The sequence below is a fragment of the Mesoplodon densirostris genome, chromosome 3, assembly GCF_025265405.1.
Source record: "Mesoplodon densirostris isolate mMesDen1 chromosome 3, mMesDen1 primary haplotype, whole genome shotgun sequence".
In the NCBI taxonomy this organism is placed as follows: Eukaryota; Metazoa; Chordata; class Mammalia; order Artiodactyla; family Ziphiidae; genus Mesoplodon; species Mesoplodon densirostris.
Window position 1 is genome coordinate 126846034 of NC_082663.1, and position 22621 is coordinate 126868654.

Sequence of the window (22621 nt, forward strand, 5' to 3'; positions counted from 1 at the left end):
CTAACATATAATGTTTGCCTGTCCTCTGTTCGATGCTTCTCTCAGTTCTTCAGTGATGAAAATCTAAATCTAACTTTCCATTTTTCTACAATGAACTGAAGAAGTATCTTCTAGACCATGAGTGGGCAAACAACAGCTCATAGGCCAAATCTTTCCTGCCCCACCCCCAGTCTTTGTTAATAAAGTTTTATTGGAACACAACCAGGCCCATCCATTTCCATATTGCCTATGGCTGCTTTCACGCTACAATGAAGTTGAGTAGTTTCACAGAGACTGTCTGGCCACAAAGCCTAAAATATTTACTGTTTTGCCCTTCAAAGAAAATGTTTGCTGATTCTTCTTTTAGATAATGCACTTTCTGACATGAGGGGCCTTATTTTTCACTGATTTAGAAACTCTGTAATTTACCTTCCATCTAGGACCTTGGGGAAGTTAACTTTAGCTTGAGTGACAGGAAACGGGATCATCTTCAATTTCAGCAGGACGTATTTATGTTCCTTAGGCATTTGCAACAGTATCATGACCATTAAGAGCTGATAGGTAACAAGTTACTAAGGGAATTTTAGCAACTTTTCCTAAAACAATAAAACGTTGTAGTAAAAATGGATAAAGGGTAATGAATTCTGGGTTTGTATTTTGATTTCATCATCTGCTGTCTCTAAGAAGGTTGCTTTATTCTGAGGATGTTTGATTACAATTTTAAAAATACCTGTAAAAGAATTATTTTTAGGATTAAATTAGATAGTGAATGGGAAAGTAGCTTGAACTGTAAAGTACTATAAAATGTAAGGTAATGATATTATTATTGGATATAAGAGGGGATACTCTTGACCTAAAATTATTTGTCAAATTCTCTGCAGGTGCATTAGATTGTACCACTGTGATTCTGTAATTTCTCTCAAATTTATTTATAAACACTAATCTTTTGTGTGTAGACTGGAGAGGAAATGAATGAAAAAGAAAAAAAAAGTGAAAATACAGGTGTATGGGAAATATATTCCAGCATGAAGACGAAACTAGCACTGGCCTTTTTGTCTATCACATAAAAGGAATCCACAGAACTCAAAGAAAATTCAAAGGTATTGAATTACATATGGCATTTTTTATGTCTGCTTATGTTGGTTGTCATGGAAACTGTCACTTTTGGCAGGATTTCTAGGTATGATTTTTTTAGGCTTGGGAGAAGAGTTTCACTGTGAAGGAGATACAAAGAATGTGACTGACATCTGGGAGGAAAAAAGAACCAATAGAAATTTTGTAGTAAAATCATTTTCTGAAAATTATTTGCAGCTTAGATTGCACCACTAAGGAAATAGATCTTAATATCTTAATGTAAATCATGAGAATGAGTATCCAAAAAGATGAAGAACTACCCCTGAGTAACAGTGAAAAAATGTGATGATAATACTTTGAAATGGAAAAAATTATTTAGTTAATTGGAGAGAGAATCAATTTTGTTAGTGGAAATGTTTTATGGAGAAAAATTTCAGCTCGATCACGTAAATGGTAAGTATTTATTGAGGGTTTAACTTACTATGTATGAGTTAGGCAATTTTTTAAAGGCTTTACACCTATCAGTACATTTAACCTCCTAGGCAGCTCTATGATGTAGGTAGTATTTGTTGCACCTGAATTTCTGATGAGAAAAGTGGGGAACAGGCTCTACATAAGCACAACAAAAAGAAGGCTGATCAGAGTCCAGTGTGGGCCAGGAGCCAGGTCAGGTCAGATCCCAGATCTCCTAGTTTGCTCTGAAACCTTGGGCAAGCTGGGGCCCCTGACTCAGCCTCAGTCTCATGTGTAAACTAGAATTGGTGATATCCTTCTCATATGATTGTTGAGAGGACTGATTTCCATAATGTAGCAAAAGTCCTTTGGAAAGGCTGGAACACATGGGAGGTTAATAATTATTAATACATGGTAGATACTAGATATTAATTTTCATGAACATTATAGCATATATTAACATTATATCATGTGATGATATACTAATACCAACAACAACATAAATCTAAATACCCATATTATGGTAGTAAGATGAACGTTACTATTATTACATTATCAAGACCATAGCAACTATTTTCCTAATAGAAAGAGATGTTCAAAGATAACATTTTCCTCAAGATGTCTTGAGTTCCCTGGTGGCATCTAATCCTAACTGGGAAGACACCTGGATTATGTGTATGAAGAAGGACTGGAGGGTGGGGTGGGACAGGGCCAGGGGGTGAGCACTGAACAGAGCTTTGAATGGTACACTTCCCATATCCCTTTTACCCGAGAGGTGTTTTCAAAAAAATAAAATAAAATAAATAAAGATCATTAGGAAAATTTAATCCAGCTGGGAAAAGCTTCCACTATGACAGAAGGAAGAAAATTCATGACTAGCCCTCCCAGGCCTCACAATATATCTTCTTCTTCTGTTCTCATTCTGTTCTGGCCTTTGAAAGATGCCACTGTAAGTTCTGCCAAGATAAAGAGGGTGGTGTTTGAGCTTTAATGTGACCTTCGAAATCTAGGATTAAACATTGGACAGCCTGTCGAAGATAAGGAGGATTGAGAGGTTATCAAGACAAGACAAGCTAGCAAAAGGTTCAGCTTGGATTATCTGCATTGGATGTTGCTGGAGATCTAAACTCATGGTAGGCTGGCAGGGATTTTCGTGGGCACTGAGTACCTCTCCAACAGGAGATGTGAAGAGGGAAAGGCTGCCGCCACAGGACCGTGACCCATAAGGGCGATTTTTTATACAGCATGGGGAAGTAATTAAAGCTTCTCTCTTTTCATTTCTTGCTTTTAGCTACTTAGGCTTCCTGAAAATAAAACTAAATTTGCATAAAGCAAGAAATACTGGATGCCCAGTGTGGTCCCTGAACCTGGAAGCTCTAGAGTACTAGCTGGAGGATAGACAAGGTTGGCTGGTTTTCTGAGAGTGCCCTGGAGGCAACAGAGTGCGGTGGAATAAGACAGCATTGCATTGATCACTGCCTTGGAGAAGATGGGAATTCCCATTTTGGCTGCTCTACTAGCTGTGTCACTGGGAGCAAACGAGTTACATGGTTAGAACTCATTTTCTTTCTCAGTGAAATCAGAATAGTATCGCATGCTGCCTTTGTCCCAGGCTCTCTGTGAGGACTGCTTTGCAGTCTGAAGGGCTGTCCAAGGTGGCAACTGCTGCCTGGAGCCGACTCCTTGCAGAGCCTGCATCCCAGGACTGTTGCCCCCCTGCCCCTGCCCTTGGAGCCCTTTCCTCTGCTCCTGCTTCATCCCCTCTGTGCCTGTGGGGTTCACCCTAGCTGCAGGCTGCCTCTGAGGGAGAAGACCAAACCCTGGGGAATCGGGTGGGTGGATTTCTCATCTCACAGCAATCCCTGGTGTGCTTACACACCCTGATCAGTGGATCATGGTGTCCACGGAGCAGACAGACAGGGAAATACCATGGCTTAATGGCTCAGTGCTGCTCTAAGAAAAACAGACCTGGGTGGAAATACTTTCTCCACCCAGGCTTGGGGTTGCCCACCTAAATAAATACTATAATGTACTTATATCCCTTGGGGTTGTTGGGAATGTTTTAAAAAGAACCATGGAAATTCATTCAACAAGTAGGACATGCCTCCTACATGCCCGCCAGCACTGCAAGCTCTGGGGATACCTTACTTAGGGGATCCCTTAAGCAGACATGGTCCCTTACCCATAGAACCATATATTTCATTGGGGTGGGGGCAGCAGGCAATAAACAAGCAAATAAACGAATAACATAACTTCAGACAGAGCCCTGTGATTAAAGTATTACAGGGCGATGTGATAGAGTACATGGAACTAGGGGAACAGTGTCATCTAATTCGGTGGTCAGGGAAGGGTCCCGAAGAGCTAAAGCAGTTTCCTTTCCTAACTAATCCCGACCGTTTTGCAAGGACCTTAGCTCTTTTATGTTGTCTACAATCTGCACGTTTTATAGATGCACAAGTGCAGGCAGGCCCAGAAATGACAAGATCATCCAGCATAAAGACCTCACCCTGGGCTTCCCTGGTGGTGCAGGTGGTTAAGAAACTGCCTGCCAATGCAGGGGACACGGGTTTGAGCCCTGGTCTGGGAAGATCCCACATGCCGCGGAGCAACTAAGCCCGTGTGCCACAACTACTGAGCCTGTGCTCTAGAGCCCATGAGCCACAACTACTGAAGCCCATGTGCCTAGAGCCCGTGCTCCCCAACAAGAGAAGCCACTGCAATGAGAACCCTGCACACCGCAACAAAGAGTAGCCCCTGCTCGCTGCAACTAGAGAAAGCCCGTGCAGAGCAACGATGACCCAATGCAGCCAAAAAATAAGAAAATAATAAATAAATTAACTAACTAAAGAAAAATACCCTGCCTTGTATTCTTTCCTATCCACCACAGGCTCTTCACAGTTATATCCTCTTGGCCCTTCTGCCTGGAGTCCAGTCAAAATGACCTACCTATCTGCATGGTTATTCCTATCAGCGATTGGCAAATCTTTTAGATAATTTCTACTCACCAGAATTGACTGTATCTAGTATTTTTGTTTCATTTCCCTGCAGTGGAAATGCAAGCATCTGTGGGAGAAAGATAGGGGTATGTTCCCACACCCTCTCCCACTTTGTTTCTCCATTTGAAATTTTGCACAATAGTGTAAAGAAAAGTTCTTACATTCTCTCTTCCTCTGCCTAAACTTTTCAGTATTTTCCAGACCTTCACATATTTTAAGAATAGGCTTTGCAAGACATGGAAACAACCTAAGTGTCCACTGATGTAAAATGGATAAAGAAAATGTGATATCACACACACACACACACACACACACACACACACACACACACTTATTCAGCCATAAAAAGGAAGGAAATTCTGTCATTTGCAACATTATGCCCAGTGAAATAAGTCAGACAAAGAAAGACATATACTGTGTGGAATCTAAAAAAAAAAAATTAGAGCTCATAGATGCAGGGAATGGACTGGCAGTTGTGGCCAGAGGCAGGATGTAGGAGACGGGAGAAATGGGCGAGGGGGGTCAAAAGGTACAAGCTTCCAGTTATACAATAAGTAAGTTCTGAGGATGTAATGTACAGCATGATGGCTATAGTTAACGATCCTGTTAACAATATTTGAAGGTTGTAAGGAGAGTATATCTTAGAGGTTCTCATCACAAGAAAACAAAACTTTGTAACTATGTGAGGTGACAGATACTGACTAGATTTATTGTGTAATCATTTCACAATTTATACATATATCATTATGTTGTATGCCTAAAACAAATACAATGTGATATGTCAATTATATCTCAATAAAACTGGGGAAAAAACATATTTAAAAAAAAGAGCATTGGCTTGGGAGGAGAGAGAAGGGGAGTTGAAGACTCAGCTCTGTCACCGACTAGCATGTGACTCTGGGTGAACTGCTTTACCTCACCGAGCCTCGGTTTCCTCATCTGTAAAATGTGGATCACAACAATGCCCGCCTCAGAGAATGGTGGTGAGGATGAAGTGAGATGACTGAACTATAACACAACATGTTTTTGTTTTTGTTTTTTGCGGTACGCGGGCCTCTCACTGTTGTGGCCTCTCCCGTTGCGGAGCACAGGCTCTGAACGCGCAGGCTCAGCGGCCGTGGCTCACGGGCCCAGCCGCTTCACGGCATGTGGGATCCTCCCGGACCAGGGCACGAACCCGTGTCCCCTGCATCGGCAGGCGGACTCTCAACCACTGCGCCATCAGGGAAGCCCAACACAACATGTTTGACACTAACTCCTCAAAAAATAACACACACATACTTAGGAAGTAAACACGACTATTATCCTATACGACAGATGAGGAAAGGAAGATGCAGAGGGATTTCATAACCTGCTCAGGGAAAGAGCTGGGATTATGTCAGGAGGAAATGCAGTTCTTACGGTGTGTGACAGATAGTAAACATTCAAAAAAGTCTAGCATTTGTGACTCTGCTCTACTACAATGGGCTCTGCAAATGTCAATGGGATGATTTGTCTTTCTGGAAAAATGAGTAATGCCCCATCGCTCCAAAGGTTTCTGCTCTTTAACTAGTCCATTCCCCAGTGGCTAAATTGTCATTTTATCATCATAGCCTTGGAGCCAAACTGAGAGTGTGAATTCACATGTTGGCATTGTTCATATTCTCTCTCTTAAAGCTTGGGTCTTTGGAAACACAGTCGTATTTATTTTAATAAAACTGCTTTATGACTTGTTTGTCCTCTAAATTCCCTTTGCTCTTTGGGGAATGCTGCTGACAGGCAGTGAGGCTTTGCTGTGGCCCCTGTGCTGGGATTGTAATTAACTGCCGCGGAGAGGGAGACTGGGGAGGGGGCAGCAGAGGGGACAATAGGGCAGTGCTTTTATTCCAGAGTCTGGCTTCTCGTCTCTTGTCAGAGGAAAGGGAGATTACCCCTGACCTGCTGGCTTAGACACCAGGGCCTGGCCCTGGATAAACAGGCAGGATAAACAGCTCTGTCCGTGGTCAAGAGTTACTCCTTTTAAAAGGCTTGAATGTGTGGAAAATGGTAGGGTGGGGTCTGTCGGGCCTCTGCCTCTTTAAAATCTCATGAGTTTGCTCTCTGTAAATCAGCGGCAGGTTATGGTTGCCGCTCTTTAGATGGATAGGTTTCTTCCCGTCAAGGTAGTCTGTCATTCTGTTGTTACTACAATTAAAGGAGTCTGCCAGGCTTCCCTGGTGGCGCAGTGGTTGAGAGTCCGCCTACCAATGCAGGGGACATGGGTTCGTGCCCCGGTCCGGGAGGATCCCACATGCCGCGGAGCGGCTGGGCCCGTGAGCCATGGCTGCTGAGCCTGCGCGTTCAGAGCCTGTGCTCCGCAACGGGAGAGGCCACAACAGTGAGAGGCCCGCGTACCACAAGAAAAAAAAAAAAAAAGTTATGTTTCCCCAGGGAAAGTTAAAACCGATGAAATGTTTATAGGTTGTCAACCTGGAAGGAATCGTGGAGTGGAGTGTTTGTCAACATGAAGGCAGAGAGCCACCTCCATGGGGACTGTCTGGACTGTTTGCTGGAATTGCAGTCCTGAACCTTAACCCACTTACTTTATCAGAATCCTTGGGTTGTGGGCCCAGGGATCTCAATTTTTAATAAGTTCCCTCAGGTTATTCTAATGCCCAGTGATGCTTGAGGGACACAGATATGGAGAAACAGATTCAGTCACTGAATTACAGATCGAGATACTGAAACACAGAAATTTGTCCCCAAGGAGAGATAAAGACAATATTCTGGTTTTCTGACTCTTACACAAAAGTTTTTGGGTTTTGTTTGTTTGTTTGTTTGTTTTCGTTTTGGGACATCACATTCCTTTTAGCTTCGTGGAAACTATAATATCCTTCACAAACTTTACATTGGGGTCTGGTTATCCAAGGTCAAGGCTTAGCTGAGACAGGAGGCCAGGAGCTTTGGCCAATCCAAGCTTTATTATTGCTCAAACCAGGAGAAATAGATTTGGGTGAAAATAACTAATTAAAATGTAATAGTAACATCAAGGAAGAAGAGGTAGATTAAAAACAATAAGGTTATCTGTTGGTTTGTGATCTATAGCTTGATCAAGGACGTTTCCTTACTACACAACGCATTATCTCTTTAAGGCAACTTTATGCTGACATGGCTGTCTCTAGTTTGCAAAAATGTCTTATGCCTGTCACATATTTCAAAATGCTGTCCTGTCCGTGACCCTATTTGATATCCATACCACTCTAGTAAGATAAGTGTTAGCATATTCATTTAAGGGGTGAGATTCAGAGAAGTAAAGAGACTTTCTTAAGTCTGGTTAGTAACTGACTCAAGCAGACAGCATTTTAGAAGGGATATTACCATGCATTTTTTTTTTTCAGAGTTTGCTATGTGCCAGGCAGCTCTCTGAGCATCTGACATGAATTTTCTCATGTACTCCTCATGACTCCTTTTTGTACTTGTCTAACTTAAACCTCATCCCAGCTCTACAGGATAACAGTATGTGACTGATGAAGAAGCTAAGGTATAGGGAAGAAATCACCTTTTGGTCATGTCCTTCATCTACTCATTTAACAAATGTATGTGGAGCTTTTCAATTCTGGACATTTATTTAGGCTCTAGGAATAGAGAGGTAAGATGAGGCTCTGTTGTCATAGAGATTACACTTGACTGGGGAGAGAGAAGCACTAAACAAGTGAATACATGAACATAGAAATGGCTCTGAGATGAATCAAGAAGAGGCAGGCCTTAGGGAGCATGTGGGCCCAGGAAGTGCTCTGTTTTGGACACTGTGGTCAGATGCTTGTACTAGAGCTGACACCTGAAGGAGGTGAGGAAGGAGCATGCCGTTGACTGGGGAAGAACAAGGGCAAAGGCCCAAATGTGATGGGCGTATGTCTCGTGGTCCAGGAAAGAGGCTGAAGCAGAGTGATCTCGGGGACAGCAGTGGGAGATGGGTCTGGGAGACAGCTGGAGGGAGAGTCCTGCAGTGGTGAGGAAAGTTCTGTGACTGAGAGGCAGGAAGCCTCTGCAGGGTTCTGAGCAGTGGAGTGACACCAGGGACACATCTGAGAAATGCCACAGGGGAAATGACTACAGAGGGCAAGGGTGGAACTTACCCAAGGCCGTATGCCTATTAAGTGTCCAGAGGTGTTGGTGGGGGCAGGTGTGGTCTCAGTTTTTACATCTGGCCCCCTGGGGAGGCAGAGCTCAGCCCCAGGGGCAGGTTTTTCTCATGTTCTGTGTATCCTGTGCTCACCTCCCTCCTGCCACATACAGGGAATCTCCCTCTGTCCAGGGGTTGTTGTCCTCTCTGGCAACCAGCAGACAGAGGCCCACTGAGGCAGGCCAGCGGGCAGAGCCAGGCCAGTGCCTCCCAGGCTGCAGCCTTGGGGAGCTCCACTCACCTTGGACTTCTCTTGATGCAGCTCTATCTGGATGTCTGTGAGCTTGGTCCTGAGGTCTTCGTTGGCAGCTTGAAGGGCGACAATGAGCGCCTCGGGCTTCTCGCCCTTATTTCGCCCTTTCTTGGACATTGTTCCTCTCTGAATGGAGTCTGTTGGTGTTTAATTCCTCTCAAGCAGGGGCTGCCATGTTACTGCTGCTTCTCCCGGGTGCGATGGCTCAGCAGCTACTGCGTGCTGCCCCTCGGGAAGGTCTCCTCAGCCGCTGTCCTAGAAGCCCTGGGAGAGGCAGAGACAGCAGTTACCACTGTGACCAAGACCTGGGCCACGTGTCCGTCAGGCACTCAGCCTGAGCTGCCTGCAGGAGCCTCCTCCCGAGGGCTCCTGTCCACTTGGTGCATGAATTTAGGGCCGACTTTCTAAAGGGCTAGTCTGGTCATGTCAACGCCCTGCTTAAAACCCTTCAAAGACCTATGAATACATATATGAGTATACCTTTCACATCTCAGAGTGCCCTTTATGCCTGAACCTGCCCATTCTCCTAGCCTCACCTCCTCCACATCACTCACTTATACCCTGGCCATAAGGAATGTCTTTTTCTGATTCTTCCTCTCTTCAAATAAGGACTTTTCATTTTTCTCCATCCTCTGCCCAGCCTGCTCACATGGTCCTCCCCGTATCCTCATCCTCACATGCTGCCACACAGACAGGTTAGTCTGACTAACCTTTATGACCCCATCAGGTCTCAGCTGGCATATCAGTTCCTCCTCGAAGCCTCCCACCTTACCCCCAGGTTAATACATGTTCAAGGGCAGTCACCTCCATAATCTGTAAGCTTTGTAAGAGCAGGAATGTGTTGTTTGTATTTACAACTTGCTTCTCAGGATCCATCACAAGACCTGGGACATACCAGGCACTTAATTAGTATTTGTGAAAGGAAGTCACCTATATGATGACCTATGGTCACCCTACAGAGAGACCCAACTTTAAGAAAATCTGATATATAAAGATCTAGAATTATACAGTGGATAAACTGGGAGAAGTGGGGATTAATTATGCTGAGTTAATTGGGTCACTCACTTATTCATTTAGTCAATAGGCTTGTATATGTTGTGCTAAGTACAGTATGTTGAAATTGAAATTGTTAGCTTTCCAAGGCAAAAACAACAACAAACCTTCATCCCTATCTATCTATCTATCTATCTTCATCATCATCATCACCATCATCTATCTGATAACTGCCTTAAAAAAATAAACACTAGTTGTTTCAAAAATATAGACAAGAACTTTTCCTTCTCAAGAGAGAAGTAAGGAGTAAGGAGGGCTCCCTGAAGACGCCTGGAACTTGAGGAGTGGGTAGGATTGTAACAGGTGGAGAAACAGGTGAACCTTGGGTGAAGGAAACAGCAGGTGCCAAGATACAGCAAAGAGAAAGCATAGTAACTATTTTGGGGGAAATGGGGGTCTGATTAGTTACAACCCATGATATGGTTGATGGGCATTAATGCTGGAAAGGTTGCCTGGAAATGATAGATTCTGAGAGACCTGTTTTGCCATCCTTAGAATTTTGGAATCTTTTATTTATTTATTTATTTTTCAGTAAGTAACAAGGAAGCTGTAGGAGCTCTTGGCAGGTAGATGCCCTGATATAGCAATACTTTGGCGTGGTTATTCTGGTGGCAGAGTGGGGAGAGAATGAAGGCAGGGAGACCAGATAGAAGGCTATTAAACTTGCCAAGGTGAAGGATGATGAAGGCCTAGTCAGAACAGTAGAAAGAGGAGAAAAAAAAGAGATGTATCTTGATTTACAAATTCTTAAATGTGTCATAGGAACAAGGAGGTAAGAAAAATATGAATACTAAACTGTTAGAGTCGATGAAAAAAAACATGACTAGATAAAGAAGATACTAGAGAGTTTCCCATGCAACCTTTCAGAAAATTGAGTATTGTGTACATCTAGGTGCTTCAGTCTAGAACTAAGGGGAATTCCTGCTGATGACCCATATGTTCTAGCAGCTGCTGCTCTACCAAGACCCCTGGTATTCAGCCTTGAGGACCATGCTGGGATCCTGGGCTTCCTGCCATCTACCCATGAGCACTGGGGCCATGCCCTTTGGAGAGTGTCCCTTGGGAAAGGGGATAGGAAAAGGTTAGGAAGTTGAATCTGCCTGTCTCCAGCCATCACGGACCTGTCCACCATATTCCAACCTAGGCTAGATGCTGGAGTTGTCCTTCATGCTTGTTTTGCAAATGTTGAGAAATCATTAAAGTGTATGGCTGGGAGACTTCTAAGTGGTTACCATTCTTTGCTTTTAGAATTGAAATGAATTCAACAAGCATTTATTGAAAATTTGTATGACAAACACCACTAGGCACAAAGATATGTAAGATAGTACTTAACTCCAAGCAGGCTCTGGGTGAGTAAACTCACATGTATACAGTTAACAGGTTTCTCTTCCTCTAGTTGCTCTCTAGATGTTGCTGGTCCCCAGGGCTTCGTCCAGGTTATCTCTACTGGCCCCACCTATAGGGTTATGACTCTCAGTGCTATATCCATAGCCCTGACCATTCCCCAACCCCCAGACTCATGTATTCAACTGCTGCCTTACTAAATCCACTTGGACATCCAATTGGTATCTCAAACCTAACCTAACTAATACAGAGGTCTTTTTTATTAGTTCCTCAAAAACCTTTTCCTCCCCAAGTTTTCCCATATCAATAAATGGCACCAGCACATGCCCAGTTATTCCAGATCTAAGCTTAGAAATCATCCTTTTTTTTTTTAATCCCTTACTTCCCTTATTCGTTCCATGAGGAAGTCTGGTTTGTTTTACCTACAAAATATGTCTCACTTTGGTCAACTTCTCTCAAACCCCTTTGGTGCTGTCACAACACAGAGGAAAGGGCAGTTTGGGAAAAGCTTCCCAGTCACTTCCTGGCCATATCGTCATCTTGAATGAAGAATGGGCTTTTCTAACTGGAGATACTCAAATGGCAGAGGAAGGAACTTGAGAAAAACGTGGAGCCACACAATTGATGTATGTAGAGAAGGTTGTGAACTGGGAGAAGAGAGACTGGAGTTAGATTTCACAGGCTCCTGAATAATCGATGATTAAATTTAATTCATAATGATTAGATTTCATTATGTAGAAATGGAGAAACATAGCAGCCTTTGCATATAAGTGTAATAATAATAAAAGCTTACAGTGACTGATTGCCATGAGCCTGTCATTGGACTCAGCAATTAAAATACTGCTCTCACCTAATCCTCACTAAAAATAGGGGGGGGGAAATAAAATGATTCACAGAAAGATTAAGTAACTTGCCTAGGAGGACTGAGTGGAAAGCTGGTGAGGCCCAGATTCAAATCCAGACAGTTTGAAACTGAGACCTGAGGTGTGTACCCTGGGCTAGCCTGCCCCATATTTACGTTTTAGAAAGGTAGCTCCAGCAGTGTGATGGAGGATGAGTTACTAAGGAGGGAGAGACTGGAGGCAGGAAATTAGTGAGTGTTCTTCAATGGTCCAGGCGAGAAATAATGCAGCCCTGAATGGGGCCATGGCCATGGGGATGAAAAAGGAGGTGGCAGCTCTGTCACATGGAGACTTTGATGGAATCACGTCCTACTTTTAAACATTACATTCTTCTGTTCCATTGTAAATAACGAGTACCAGCTCCCTGTCATTGCTTGCAGCAAGAATGTGCAAAGCAACAGCCATATTTTACATTTTAATTTATAATCCTTTCCAAAAAAATATAAAATATGTGCCTGACTTCACATATTTTTAGTCTGGGAATTATGGTGAACTTCATCCCATAAAAGCTGGAAAAAAGAATAGGATTAATAAATTAGACATGTTCAGGAGAGAAAAAAGCATCACAGGTATTTGAGGATGGAATCAATTTATAGATACCTTAAGGTAAGCAGCTGTTCATACGTATGGCCCTACATACCCCGCTGTTGGAGAGCAACTTTCCAAAGTCTTTTCCGGTTGTGATGGGTGCCTGGCAATCTCATGATTCTCATATATAATTTCACTAAAATGCTTCTCTTGCTTTGTGCTGCTCCCTCCCCGTTTTGGACAGCTTTATTGAGGTATAATTCACATATCATAAAATGCATAACTCAGTTTTTTAGCATATTTACAAGGCTGCACAACCATTACCACAATCAATTTTAGAACTTTTCATCATGCCAAAGAGAAAACCCATACCTATTAGCAGTCATTTCCCATTGCCCACCAAACTCTCCCAACCCAGGCAATCACTAATTTACTTTTTCTCTCTATAGGTTTGTCTATTCTGGATATTTTGTATAAATGGAATCATACAATATGTGGATTTTTTTTATTAACTGGCTTCTTCTACTTCAAAAGAGTCACTCATAATATAGCATGTATCAATATTTCATTTCTTTTTATTGCTGGATAATGTTCCATTGTATGGTTGAAACTGAATTTTATTTATCCCTTCATCAGTTGATGGGCACTTGTGCTGCCTTTCCTTAAGCAGTTTGAGGTCAGCCTTCAAAAAAGGCTGCCACATGCAGAGGGACACCACCCCTTAAAGAAGCATGCTCCAGAGCATAAAGGAGAGCTTGAAGGGATCACTGCACCCAGATGGAATGTTTCTGGGCCACCCTCAGAGCCCCTGTCGCTGATAACATCTGATGTAGCAGATGATCTGGAGAAGAGACAGAAGCCTTGTTCAACTAAGGGCCAATCCTGGTGGGGGGGGGGGTGGGCAGGGGGAGACGGCTTCATAACTTAAAAAAACTTGAAGGAATTTTAAGTGATCCCTAGGTTTCCAGTTCTTAACTGCACTGATGGTAGTGCTAGCCTCAGGCAATGCAGTGAGGTACCAAAGGTGAGAATTTTAGCTTATCCTCTGGTCCTACCCTGTCCTTAATCAGATACCTCCCATAGCCACCAAGGCTGAATTTCTCTGCAACCAAGTCTCTGATAAAGATACCAGAAAATTTAGAGACAGGCTCTCAGGAGCAATTGCAGTTTAAAATAAGGACCACTGCTTGAGAGCAAATCTTAATATAGGAATATATTATCAATGGAGGAGTTATAGTCATCATTCATTCATTCATTCAGTAGACATTTATGGAAGAGGAAATACAGTGTAGTGTTAATTTCTCATTTAAGATTTTAAAACTATTTCTATAGACAACTTTGTTAGGAAAAGAAAACTCAAAGGCTCAATTTTTTTTTTTTTCTGTACACAGACCCACAAGAAAGATTCTGAGATCCATTATTTCTTCTTTGTATGGTAAGCAATCTTTGATATTCCAAAACCCTGGAGTGCTGGCCTATAATATTCTAGATCATCATAGCTTTTGTACAGATAATTATTATACTTCATCTGCTTACTCACCTCATACTGTGACAGCTGAATACTACTACTACTGCTAATTATCATCATCATTATTATTATTGACCATTTACTACTGCCGGCCACTGGGCTAAGCTGTTTACATGCATTATATTTTTCATGCTCTGAGGTAGGAACACAAGTCATCTAGTCCAGCCTCAAATGTATGACTTATGAATATTTTTTACAGCTATCCCCACTGGGAGGGATTGCCATGTAAATAATGAACTGCAAGTTTGAAGATGTAATGAGTGCTGTAACAGGGAAGCAAACCAGGCACTACTGGAGCACAGAGGAGGAGATCCAATTCCCTGGGGAGGACTAGGACTGCTTCTAACCGAAGCAGAGTCTTGAATGATGAGAGATGATTTGTCATGTGGTTGAGGAAATAAGGAAGAAGTGAATAAATGTTATATGAGAAGATTTAGTAAGAATTATGCATATACCAAGACTATTGATTAACTCGAGTTAGGGGGAGGATGGAGGAGGGAGAAGAGAGAATTTGGAAAGGGCTCATTTTTATATCTGATACTAAGCGCATCTCTATTCTTACACCTCATGTAAAACATTAAATTTGGGGGAGGAGGGTTCCACATGCTGAGCTGTAGACTAAAAAAATTGTTTAATAATAATGCTATTGAAATCTTTCTATATGTCAAGCACAGTATTTACCGTTGCACATATAGTCTCTCTCTAAAACATGTTCTTGATGTAGATATCATTTTCCCATTATGCAAGAGAAGACATTAAAAATTCTAAATTTGCCCAACTTTACACAGCTTGTATGTCTATGAGCCATTCATTGATTCAGTTGTTTCTTGACAGCCTATGATATGTCTGTCAAAATTTAAAATCAGGTCAGCTTGATTCGAAAACATTCATTCTAACCACTACATAGCGCTTGTCTCTTCTTTAGGATCAGAAAGGGAATATCTTTTTTTTCCTTTTTTTCTATCTATTATTAGCTTTAAAATTCTCAGATGAATCAAAAATAAGTCCTGCTCTATAGAAATCAAAGCATAAGGCTGCAAACACATTTCTTGTCCAGGATGTTTCAAAGATTTAACACAAGGCTGTATATCAATATTGCAGCAATGCGCTGAGCCCTGATTGAAGTAGTCACTTCGGGCATTTCAGTGATAAATCCTATTCTTCAGGGCACTTATAACCTAGCAGTTAACATTTTTCCTGTGTGAAATAGGGTAAGACAAGGGAGTACTTTACTCCTGCAAAACAGTGCACACAAAATAGCTATTGTCTTAAATGATCACATGAGATAGGTAATTAAATAAGATGGGATTGGAAGCCTGAATCTAGGGCTGTGGTTGATAAACTTCTTATAGTGTTGACCTGGTTCCTTCAGACAGTCTGACAAAATACAACCAATAGTTGTAAACAGTAATCAGTAATATTTCCCGTGTATTCATTCAGATGGGGTAACAGAGACTTAGTGAAGATTCATGATTGACCTTCATTCAGCCCTGAGCTGGTAAGTACTGACCAGGGAAGATTTAATCCAAGCTGTTTGACTGTAGAGCATGGGCTTCACTCTATCACTCAGTGCCTCTCTTGGAGGGTGGTGATGAAAATTCCATGGACTAAGGCAGGTGAAGGGTTTAGCAAGGTATGTATCAAATAAGAGGTCTTTTTACCTTTTTTTTTTTTTTTTTTTTTTTTTTTTGCGGTATGCGGGCCTCTCACTGTTGTGGCCTCCCCCGTTGCGGAGCACAGGCTCCGGACGCGCAGGCTCAGCGGCCATGGCCCACGGGCCCAGCCGCTCCGCGGCATATGGGATCCTCCCAGACCGGGGCACGAACCCGTATCCCCTGCATCGGCAGGCGGACTCTCAACCACTTGCGCCACCAGGGAGGCCCAAGAGGTCTTTTTAAAAATCAGTTTATTTGACAAATGCCTATTTGAACACTTAATAGCTGCCAATCACTGGTCTTGGCACTGAGTAAATAAATGAAAACAGACATAATCTCCAGCTCATGGAGGTAACATGTTAGTTGGGAGGGGCACACAATAAGCATGATAAATAAATAAGTACTCTGCTAGATTATGACAAAGTTCTATGGGGAAAAATAAAAGCATGGAAGGTGATGGGAAGTGTCCAGGTAGGTTACGATTTTAGATAATGGAAAGCCTAACCAATCAGGTGTTATTTGGCTAAAGACTGGAAGGGGGGAGCCGTGCAGATGCCTGGGCGGAAGCATTCCAGGAGTGCAGGGCAAGTATAAGAGCTCAGCAGTGGGCACAGACATCCAAGTTCCAGGAGCTGAAGGAAGCCAGCCAGGCTGGAGAGAGTGAGCAAGTTAGGACAGCAGCCAAGTTGAGGGCAGGCATTAATGGGAAGGCAGCATGTGCAGACCATGCTGCGCTTCTTAGGCCATTTTACATCGACTTGGGCTTTTACTCAGAGTGAAGTCCCATTAGAGGGTTTGACAGGAGGGTGCCCTGATCTGACTTGGGTTTTAGCATCTCACTGACTGCAGTGGTAAGAGTAGAAGAATTTTCATAAGAGTGGAAGTAAGGAGACTGGCTTGGAAGCCACTGCAAAAATCCAGCTTAGAGATGGTGGTGGCTTAGGTCAGGGTGAGAGCTGTAGAGGTGGTAAGAGGGACCAGATATAAGCTTCTGTTAATCCTTTCTAAGTTGGTGTTTGGCCACAATTACAACGAATCAGTTGTTAAGCTGAGATGCAAAGTCACATAGGGCTGAATGAAGTATTAAACAGTACGCTAGAGTGTTTGTCTCTGAAATTTATTAAGCTCCCGCTCTAAGAAAGGCATTATGCCAGGCACTGCAGATGAAAGAGATGAGGGTGGCTATCCCCACCCCTTTGAGGGCTTAACTCTAGTAAGAGGACAATATACCACAGCTATATGTGGAGGCAGAATGTGGCCGTATGCATTCTTCCAATGAATATTTGCTAGATGCGGTTTTAGGTACTGAAGATCAATAGATAGAATGTAGACAGAAGAGACAAAAATCCCTGCTCTCATGGAGTTTATATTCTAGGAGAGTGAGACAAAAAACGAGCAAGAGAAATAAATAAATTATATAGCATGTTAAAAGGTAACAATGAAGGACTTCATAAAGGTCAAACCCATACCTGCACAACACTGTAATAGGGAAAAATTAGGAACAATGTAACATCCATGTGAAAGGAACTGGTTTAATAAAGTGGTATGTCCAGTCTATAAACTAGTATACAATAGTTATAAGATACATAAGTAGATATAGTGAACCAATGAGACTAGCTGCACTTCAAGATATATTACTGAATCAAAAGAGCAATACGATGAACAAAACACAAAGTGTAATTTTTTTTTTTTTTTCTTTTTGCGGTATGCGGGCCTCTCACTGTTGTGGCCTCTCCCGTTGCGGAGCACAGGCTCCGGATGCGCAGGCCCAGCGGCCATGGCTCACGGGCCCAGCCGCTCCGCGGCATATGGGATCCTCCCAGACCGGGGCACGAACCCGTATCCCCTGCATCGGCAGGCGGACTCTTAACCACTGCGCCACCAGGGAGGCCCCACAAAGTGTAATTTTTAATATACACACACATATACCACCATGTGCACATATATGTATATGAAGTCACAATATATTTTGGAAAGACATGGGTGAAGGGATCAAAAAAGCTTCCCACATGCTTCACATCGTTTGCTCCCAGGCCTCCAACTCCTCCCTTCTCAACTGTGGGTCAGTCTGCAGGTCATTCTCCAGAGCTGTGTGGCAGTGTGGCCACTGCAAGATACACTGTGTCATCCTTTGTGTGATAAGCCCCACCTTCATACAGCTCTGACAGTGACATACTTTGATCTGTCTTTGGGAAAGCTGAGACCCTTAGAGTGGACAGGTCAGTCCTGGGCGAAAAAAAAATCTCTTCTGTTTCTTTCCTGTCTCCCAGGATTTTCCTGGGTGTTTGGAGGTGACTAGAGCCTCATTCTGGCCTCTTTCTCTCCCACCTTTGTCACCATCTTCTGGCCCAGTGCCTCACTCCACTCAGCCTTCCCAAGCTCAGTAAATGTGATAAGCCACTCCTGCCAACATGCTAGCAGATAAGGTTTGTGTTTACAGACTCTCCCATCCCCCTGATATGTGAGTTTTATTTTAGAAAGGGGTTTAGGAGACACAGGCATTGCATGAGATTTTATATGAGAAAATTAGTGTTACCCATAAACCATGGTACATAAACTCAGTTATTAAAATGATTAATATTAACTCTCCCGGACTTCCTTGGTGGCACAGTGGTTAAGAATCCGCCTGCCAATGCAGGGGACATGGGTTCGATCCCTGGTCCAGGAAGATCCCACATGCCACGGAGCAACTAAGCCCATGCATCCCGACTACTGAGCCTGCGCTCTAGAGCCTGCGAGCCACAACTACTGAGTCCGTGCACCACAACTACTGAAGCCCGTGTGCCTAGAGCCCGTGCTCTGCAACAAAAGAAGCCACTGCAATGAGAAGCCCGCGTGCAGCAATGAAGACCCAACACAGACAAAAACAAACAAATAAATAAATTTATAAATTTATAAAACAAAACAAAAAAACTCTCCCGCCTTTTCCACTGTACACAGATTAAATGTTATTGTTCTTATTAACCTTCTCACCTCCTCCACAGTAGACAGATTGGGAAATTATATTAATAAATCTCCCCATCCCCCAGCCCTGCTTTTTCTGTCACTGGGAAGATATTTGCATGAACTGTGCTGGGCTTAAAAGGCCAAGGATTTTTAATCTTCCCTGTTCCTAGTACTGCCTAGCATTCTTTCTCCTTTTTTTCCTTTTTTTTTTTACAAGTTTATAAATTTACAAAGTGCTCGAACATGCTTTATCTAATTTAACATTCACAATGAGACTCTGAGACATACTATGATCCCCACTTTACAGATGACAAAACTGGCCCTCAAAAGCATGAAGTCGGGCCTCCCTGGTGGCGCAAGTGGTTGAGAGTCCGCCTGCCGATGCAGGGGATACGGGTTCGTGCCCCGGTCTGGGAGGATCCCATATGCCGCGGAGCGGCTGGGCCCGTGAGCCATGGCCGCTGGGCCTGCGCGTCCGGAGCCTGCGCGTCCGGAGCCTGTGCTCCGCAACGGGGGAGGCCACAGCGGTGAGAGGCCCGCATACCGCAAAAAAAAAAAAAAAAAAAAAAAAAAAAAGCATGAAGTCACTTACCCAAGTTGTTACAAAGCTGGGATATAACGTAACTTGTCTTCTTCCGAGCACTGTGTTCATGTAACACAACCCAAGCTTGGCCAAAGAGACTTTCTGTCCTACAGCCTCACCCGGAAGAGGGGAGTGTTTTTCCCTCCTTCTGCTCAAGGACGCAGGAGGTGCTGTTGATTAGTGGGATGCAGAGGAAGGAGCACTGGAACTACAGTGGAGGTGGCCAGGCTTGTGACTGGGGACACCGAGTGGGAGCCTATGTGCTGCACCTGTGCCTCTTGAGTCTTCACTCCTGTGTTTCCCTGTGCATGTATCTGTTTCTGTGTCCTTCCAAGTCATCAAATAGAATGCCCCTTCCTGCCTCAGGACCTTTACACATCCCACTCCCTCTGCAGGGTTCTCTTTTCCTTCAGAGTCTAATGATCTCAGCTCAAATGTAACTGACTCAAGGAAGTTGTTGTAGGTTGAATTGTGCTCCCTGATAAAGACACGGTCAAGTTCAAACACCCGGTACCTATGAATGTGACATTATTTAGGAAACAGGGTCATTTCAGATGTAATCACGTTAAGATGAGGTCATACTGGATTAGGGCCCTAATCCAAGGACTGGTGTCCTTTTAAGTAAAGGAAAAATTTACACACAAACGCACAAACACAAAGGAGAGAAGGCCTGGACAATGGAAGCTGAGATTGGTGTGACATATCTACAGGCTAAGGAACACCAAGGGTTGGCAGCAACCACCAGAAGCTAGGAGAGGAGGCATGAAGAGGTCTCCTCAGAGCCTCCAGAAAGAGCCAACTCTACTAATAACTGGATTTCAGATTTCTGGCCTCCAGAACTATAAGACAATACATTTCTGTCATTTTGCCACCAAGTTTGTGGTCATCAGGTTAGCCCTAGGAAACTACAACAGAAGCCATCCAGCTTTTCCAGAATAGGCCAGGTTCATCTAGTGCATGTTTTCATAGCATCAGCTTTTTTTTTCTAAATAGCATTGTATCACAGCTTGTGGTTATATATTTGCTTTTCTTTTTTTTTTTTTTGATCAATATTTATCCCCCCACTAAAATGGAAGCCCTATGAAAATGGATAGTGTTGGGTTTTGATCACTATAATGAGGTAAAAAAAAAAAAACCCAACAGTGACTAGCATAAAAACAGCATGGTATGCTATGAACATTTTTTAAATGAAAGAAAGAGTGAATGAATGAATAGACTGATGATTGGCAAGAAGAGAGAATGGCACTTGTAATTTTGGCCTGGGAGTATGGGAAAAGCATCTGAAACCAAAACAAAGATCTCTGTTTCTCTCTCAAACTCTCTCTCTTCTCTCTCCCTCAATCTCTATCTCTCTGATTTCTTGCTTTTGTCAAGTTAGATTAGAACATTTGTCTTTTTAAAAGTCTGTGGGGACTGATAAGATTGACAAAACAGTTCATGGTAACAGGGAAAACTGTCAACACCAATGCTGATGATAGATACTGCAAAACTGTGAAAAAATGAAAACAAATGATTTCTTTCTGTAAGTTAAAGTGGATTTTTTTCACTGTCTTATCAAACAGTACAATGATAATTATTTGTACCATCAATTTTGTATACAATTGAAAATGGTAGATAATTTTTATTTAATGAAGACAGCAGAAGTCATATATATTTTTTTCCTATCTTTATGTTAGCTATTTACAAACATCATCACATACTCATATATCTTAAAAAGTATAGGAAAATGATGTTGCATAATGGTTAAGGGCAAGAGCTCTGGAATCAGACCCCAGGCTTAAAGATCAGCCCTAACCACTTAGGGTGTGACCTGGGACACATTACTTAACTCCTCTCTGCCCAGCTTTTAATTTCTGTCTCATAGGGTTGTTGTATGGATGAAATAAGCTAATACATGCAAATACATACAAGAGTAATTGGCACTTAGTAAAACTCAATACATTGTAGCATTATTATTACTATTAGACATCTGACAGTTGATGAGACCATGGTAAGTAGTCACTGAGATAACCTCATCTATTTATGTCATAGTTACAAATTACAAATCATTTTCCGTGTTCATCTTCCAGAATTAAAAGCAGTGAACAAAATAGACTGGTGGATGATGCGTGGGGTTAGGGATGGCAAAGAGATTTTGCAAACACATTTCTTTGTAATAAGAAGTACTGAAAGCTTAATTAATCTTTTATTTTGGGCAAGGTGGTAGTGGGAGTAAAATGTCAAAAAATGGAATTAAAAATTAAGATGCCCTATTTCCATCTTTTGAAGCAATTAATTTATTTTTATGGTAATTTTTAAGTTCAAATTTTTGCACTTTAGTCTTAGTCCTGTCAAGTCAAAATTTCAAAGGATTGTTAAAAACTCAGGTTAACAGAATGATTTAAATGGTTTAAAGGCTCAGAATTATAATTAATTTAGGGGTTGAACTTCTGATCACACAAATCAGATTTTAGTAGAAAATCAAATCCATTAAGCATATCTGTGGTGTTCCCTCCTTCTCAAATAAATACTTACTTCTAACATTTCCATTAACTGGTTTATTAAAGAATTTTATGGCAAATTAATTCATATATTTAAACTGATGATCAGAATAGCCACACTGGAACTTAGCTCTTCTCTTGGGGTCAAAGAAGATCACTCTCATTCCGTCTTAGATTTAATGGAGTTGTCTGCTGGCAGTTGCTACCACTTATACTGGAAAAATACTGAGGTTTAAAAAATTCCTTTTATGCTCTATTTTGGCTAGAGAAGATAAAGTTCATTTGAGAGGGATGCCAGCAGCTTGTTATCTTTTAGGGTGTTTCCTGTCTTGCCTTCGTGGCTAATTTTGGGATCACATTTCGATTATGGGCAGCTAAAATAGAAACAGGACTCCTCGGTGGGCTGTCTACATCACAAGTAGTCATTACCCCAGGCCAGAACTTCCTGAGAGATGGAGAGGCCATGCAGGAAAATGAGCCACCCCAACAAGATTCCTACAGATCCTATCATTGTCTGGAAAATGGATAGGCTATGCTTGTCAAAGCCACTGTTTTTCATTCTCTCCCACTCCCTCTTTGCGGCTGGTGATTTCCATCTGCAGCTTTTGCAGTCTGGTGTGTAATTTGGCCTCTCCTGACTCCCTGAATGTGCCTTCATGTTACATCTTCTTTTGAGACTGCATCTTTCTCAAGGTTTTCTTATCTC

General features: G+C 42.5%; 1 protein-coding gene across 2 annotated transcripts in view; it reads right to left on the reverse strand.

The window, feature by feature from the left end:
* The window catches only part of JAKMIP2 (janus kinase and microtubule interacting protein 2), a 162346-nt gene that overhangs the window by 57190 nt on the left and 82535 nt on the right, over nucleotides 1-22621 (reverse strand). For both annotated transcript variants that reach the window (XM_060092042.1, XM_060092041.1), the window contains exon 2: nucleotides 8885-9160. In XM_060092042.1, the coding sequence (XP_059948025.1) occupies nucleotides 8885-9013 (129 nt within the window). In that variant the 5' untranslated portion in view covers nucleotides 9014-9160. The remainder of the gene's footprint in view (nucleotides 1-8884; nucleotides 9161-22621) is intronic.